Here is a 4,881-nt window from a genome sequence, read left to right on the forward strand (position 1 = left end):
AAAAAAAAAGTGGGGATAAGTGTTTTTCTCTTTTTCTTTGGGGAAAAAAATGTTTTTCATTAGAAACAAATTAGAAGATAATTTTTCCATCCCTCAGAAATTAGTCTTGGTTCCTGTCACTTTTTTTGTTTTCATCATCCTCCCGGACAGTGAAGCCCTTACACAGAAGCATAAAAACACAGAAAGTGGTTAAAGGGACCAGGGCGCCCGCATGTCATAATAATTATTACACTTAGCTTTGACTGGAAAGCCCCTCCAAGTGAAGCGAGAGCCCTCCCAGCCTCTGGAAGACCCGCAAAGTCCGCACAAAGCGCTAATTGGACCCTGGACGCAGGCTGACAAGGGGGCATGGATAGGTTTCAGAAAGCCTGGTGATGGGGAAGGGGTGTGGGGAGAGGAGTCGGGGACGCTGAATAGAACCCACGCCTCTTTTTCTAAACTCTCTTGCTGGGCCAAAGGCGGGAGGAGGAGGAGAGGGGCCGAGGAAAGAAAAGAAAGTATAAAAGTGGGGTGTATACAGGAGTGGGGGTCGCTCAATTGATCCTGAATGCCACTGCCAACAGAAAATGTGCGCAATTTTACAATCGCACTCCACAAGGCGTGCGAGCACACGCACACAGGGGTAGCATAAAGAAATAAAACCGGAGAAGAGGCGCGCACCTTATTTAACGGAGGGGATCTGTGCGTAAAAACGAACCGGCTCTGGTTTCCTCGTTAATTTTGTTCCTTGCAGTTTTTAATACTCCCCGCCGCAGTAATCAGCAGCGACCCTCCGCTGTAACCACATCGCGTGTGTCAAATCAGCCACAAAACGTCGGATTCTCTGCGCCTCCCCGCAGATTTGCGCCTCGGCGTTCCGCTTGTGCAACCGATCATGATGCGCTCCAATCAAAAGGGGAACACCGTCCTGTGATGCACAATGTGTCCTCCAATGAGCTGCGTCTGGGAACAATAAAAACTAGATGTACTGAAGCAGCTGCTCTTATAAACTGGAGCATGAAGGTGAGCTGTATTTAAAACAAAAACAAAAAAGGGAAATAAAGAATGAAAAAAAAAACTTGCCCATCTTCAGAGCCGACCCGATGCATAAGCGAACAGGTTGCTGTTTAAGACCCCCAGACCAAGAGCAGGGGCCCCCAGGGAGCTTAAACTCCATCAGAGGAGCGCCTCATTAAGATTAAGATTTTATTCATGAAAAGTTTTAAAGAATTTCACATAAAAATATATAGTCGAAAGCTATGAATACATAATTAAAAGTGCACAATAATATTAGAATAACATTTAAGGCAGGAACTGAAGTCATCGTGATGTAGTAGTAGTTCTCTGCAACATAAACTGAGCTTGGCCAGATTTTTAAGTCAGTGTGGAAAGGAGGCAGCCCATCATTACATTGTGCTAAAAAGAGGCGACTCGGCACTTCTGACATACACGTGTTGGGGATGTTTGCTGTTCAATCAACTTCTGTTACAAAGCAGAAATGTCAAATTAATGGTCTACTGATCCAGAAATCTTTGAACGACGTGAGAAAGGGTTTGTCCCTGGTCCCTGGTTCAAATGAAAGTGTTTATTGGACTGGAAAGTCAGTTTCTCCAGAGGAGTTCATTGGTTTTCTGTGTCAACTGTACGTGTTACAGTAGAAAGTCTCCTTTGCATCACGTCTGATCCTGCCACAATGATTTACCTTTTGAAATTTCTTTGACTTTTCTTACTTCTTAGTAAGAAGTAACCCCCTTCTGGTAATGCAGTCCTTTCTATAATTCAAACCCACTTTAGATAATGCGAGTGTGGAAACTTCACACTTGACATCAAGCAACATGGATTCTGTTTCTTTCCATTTTTCCTCCAAATCCTGGGACCTCAATTTCACAAGGAAATACAACATGTCCTTTCATCTGACAAGAGGACATTGGACCACTGAGTAAAAGTTCAGGCATTAGATGCTTCTAACCTGGTCTGTAGAGATGAGGTTAGAAGGCTACAATTGCTCTTCACAAAAGAAGAGATCTAGCTTATGTTATGCTTATCATATGGATAAATCTATGTGCATGGTGGCTCTTGCAGTGCTGACTCCAGCTGCAGAACGTATGAAGCTGCACCAAACTCTTAAAAAGACTTTTCTTTAAAGGTTGGGTGCAATCCTCTTGTGCTCCTTCCTTAGTGACGACCAATGGCAGATTACCCATCTTGTCAGGCCAGCAGTTTGTTTGTTTGTGTAGGCCGCAATATTTCTTATTTTTATTTGTGTTGTTCAAATTTAGTGATTATTTGGAACTTTTAGGTTAGTTGCCCATAAGTGTGAGTGGTTGCATGCATGATTGTTGGTCCTGTGTCTCTGTTGTTGACAGCCTGGAACCCTGTCCTGCCTCTCACCCAATGACAGCTGGAGATGGGCACCAGACACCCGAGAGACTCTGCACCGAAAAACTGGTATGGATGGCTTATTTGGACTATGGGCAAAGTAAGAAAATAAAATAAAAAATAAAAATTAAGTCATCTGTAAGCCTTACCCTAAGATAGAAATACATTTTTCAAATATGTCACAATGTAATTATTGTATATAACAGCTGAATTTCTCTTTTTGGCTAAATTTCCTTACATATTTTTTTTCTGTTCTAATGGTAGAATTTAAATTTTTTTTTTAAATTATTGCATTGTTTTTGTTATGAAACATCCTTTTTAATATCTCTTCTAACTCCCAAAATTTAGAACAGGTTCTATTGTGTGATTTGGAGACTTCTTAATGGAGCAAATCCATCCAGATCATTGTAGCCTTAAAAGCATTTTGTACAATATCCTCCAAGTTGACAAAAGTCTCACATCCAAAACAAAAACTGGTTCCACTGTGAAAGGCTTTCCCTGCGCTCACCTCCTGCCTGGAAACAAACTCTTTCCGCTCACTGTTTGTTTAGCGCTTCAAGTGGCACGCGTCCGGCGCGCGCGACGCACCGGTACCCGACGCAGGAGCCCAAGGTGTATCCACGCGACCAGTGGGCGTGGCCAGCTCTCATCCAAAGGCATTGAAAAGCAGTGGAGTCTGTCTTCCAGGACACATTTCAACTCTGAGAGGCGGACTGCCCCCACCGGAACAAGTGCGGCCGAACCACGTGAACGGCACGAGCGGGACGCGCCGCCTGGAGACTTAAACTTTGACCGATTACCTTTCTCTCTCTGGAGATGGACATTACAGCCAAAATGGAAATTAACGTCAGCCAGCAGCAGCTGATTCCCAGCGCCTGCTACTTTTCCGCGCAGAGCATCCAGATGAGCCCCAGCAGCGGCTGCAGCAGCGGCAGCAGCCAGTGCGGCGGCAAGTCCAAGCAGCCGAAGCGCCAGCGCTCCTCGTCGCCGGAGCTGCTGCGCTGCAAGCGGCGGCTGAACTTCGCGGGATTCGGCTACACGCTGCCGCAGCAGCAGCCGCACGCGGTGGCGCGCCGGAACGAGCGGGAGCGCAACAGGGTGAAGCTGGTCAACAACGGCTTCGCCACGCTGCGGGAGCACGTCCCCAACGGCGCCGCCAACAAGAAGATGAGCAAGGTGGAGACGCTGCGCTCCGCGGTGGAGTACATCCGCGCCCTGCAGCAGCTGCTGGACGAACACGACGCGGTGAGCGCGGCCTTCCAGTCCGGCGTCCTGTCGCCCAGCATGTCGCAGGGATACTCCGCGGACATGAACTCCATGGCAGGGTCACCCGTGTCCTCCTATTCATCTGATGAGGGCTACGACCCGCTGAGTCCAGAGGAGCAGGAGCTTCTGGACTTCACCAACTGGTTCTGAGCATCTCCGAGGTAAGATGAGACGGATATTTCTGATGCGTTAGACACTTTAATTGAACTCCAGCCTAACTGTTTCTCTCTCGTTGCTTGTCTCACAGAATTACGGATCAACTCATCCTACTGTTGTCCGGCGCTTGGGATGGTCCCCGGAGGAGAACAAGATGCACTGTTTTAACCCTGCGTCCTTAAAGACTGACTGTAAGGTCCGCAAAAGCTTGAGAACTTTGCGGAGATCAGCGCAAAAGGGGATTAAAGGAGACAGTGTTGGCAACGTCGCTTCTGCGCAACTGATAAAACGAAAGACCCTGACGTGAATTCATGCTCTTCAGACAACAAAACATTATTTAATACGCAGCTCTTCATCTATGCTAATCCAATCACACCAACCCTCCTTTGGTTAACCTCTCAGAAGCTGAATTGAGTTCAAATGCTTCCAAGTTGCGGATTTATTCTATTAAATTCTATATCAGACGCTTTTGGGAATATATTAAGATATTTTTGTATGTAAGAGATTTATAGACGTTTTGTACACATCCTTTTTGTATATATTTTGTCTATATATTGCGAAGTTATTTCTAATACCTCCTGCCAACGTAGACGTGTAGTCTATTATTCTCTGGCTCTTCTGTTCACGAGGTTTCCAGCAGGGGTTTGACACTCCGATGTTTTCATTATATAGCACCAATGTGTCTTATTTAATAGCAGAACCATGTTATTGCATTATATCATGTCACGATGATCAAACTTATGCAGCTATTGTCCAAAAAAAGAGTGCAATAGCCATGCATTGTGTCTTTATACTGCCGGCTCTTTATTTTCTATTCACAAGCAGATGTTGAGTAATTCTTATAACCATATTTTCTACAATCTAGCCCACAAATAAAGAGATTTACTGAACTTCTTTTCCTTGTCTTGTTTTTTGATGTTTGCTTTGCGGAGCGGGAAATGAAATAAAACAAGAGCAAACAGGGAACACTAAAGAGTCAATGAGTACAGGACCAATTCGATGTTTTATGAGCAACTATTCTTGCTTTTACGCACATTAACTGACTTTGGTGGATGTAATACTGTTCAATTAGGAGCGAAAACGGTGAGTAAAAGGAAAGTG

General features: G+C 45.1%; 1 protein-coding gene and 1 long non-coding RNA gene across 2 annotated transcripts; one reads left to right on the forward strand and one right to left on the reverse strand.

Moving 5' to 3' along the window:
- Positions 1 to 1,032, reverse strand: LOC118566609. The gene is made up of 2 exons (XR_004933143.1): positions 661 to 1,032; positions 1 to 553 (listed from the first exon to the last, which is right to left on the reverse strand). It is a non-coding gene; the product is annotated as an uncharacterized LOC118566609 (long non-coding RNA).
- A 1,993-nt stretch (positions 1,033 to 3,025) lies between these two features.
- ascl1a (achaete-scute family bHLH transcription factor 1a) lies at positions 3,026 to 4,674 on the forward strand. Its single transcript, XM_012873782.3, has 2 exons — positions 3,026 to 3,785; positions 3,872 to 4,674. The coding sequence occupies exon 1, from the start codon at positions 3,175 to 3,177 to the stop codon at positions 3,772 to 3,774; it is 600 nt and encodes a 199-aa protein (XP_012729236.2). The 5' UTR covers positions 3,026 to 3,174; the 3' UTR covers positions 3,775 to 3,785; positions 3,872 to 4,674.
- Positions 4,675 to 4,881: the final 207 nt, after the last annotated feature.

This window comes from Fundulus heteroclitus, chromosome 17, assembly GCF_011125445.2.
Source record: "Fundulus heteroclitus isolate FHET01 chromosome 17, MU-UCD_Fhet_4.1, whole genome shotgun sequence".
Classification (NCBI taxonomy): Eukaryota; Metazoa; Chordata; class Actinopteri; order Cyprinodontiformes; family Fundulidae; genus Fundulus; species Fundulus heteroclitus.

Bases quoted from the DNA above. Each gene is read 5' to 3' on its own strand.
- ascl1a (XM_012873782.3), top strand. From the start codon at position 3,175: ATGGACATTACAGCCAAAATGGAAATTAACGTCAGCCAGCAGCAGCTG.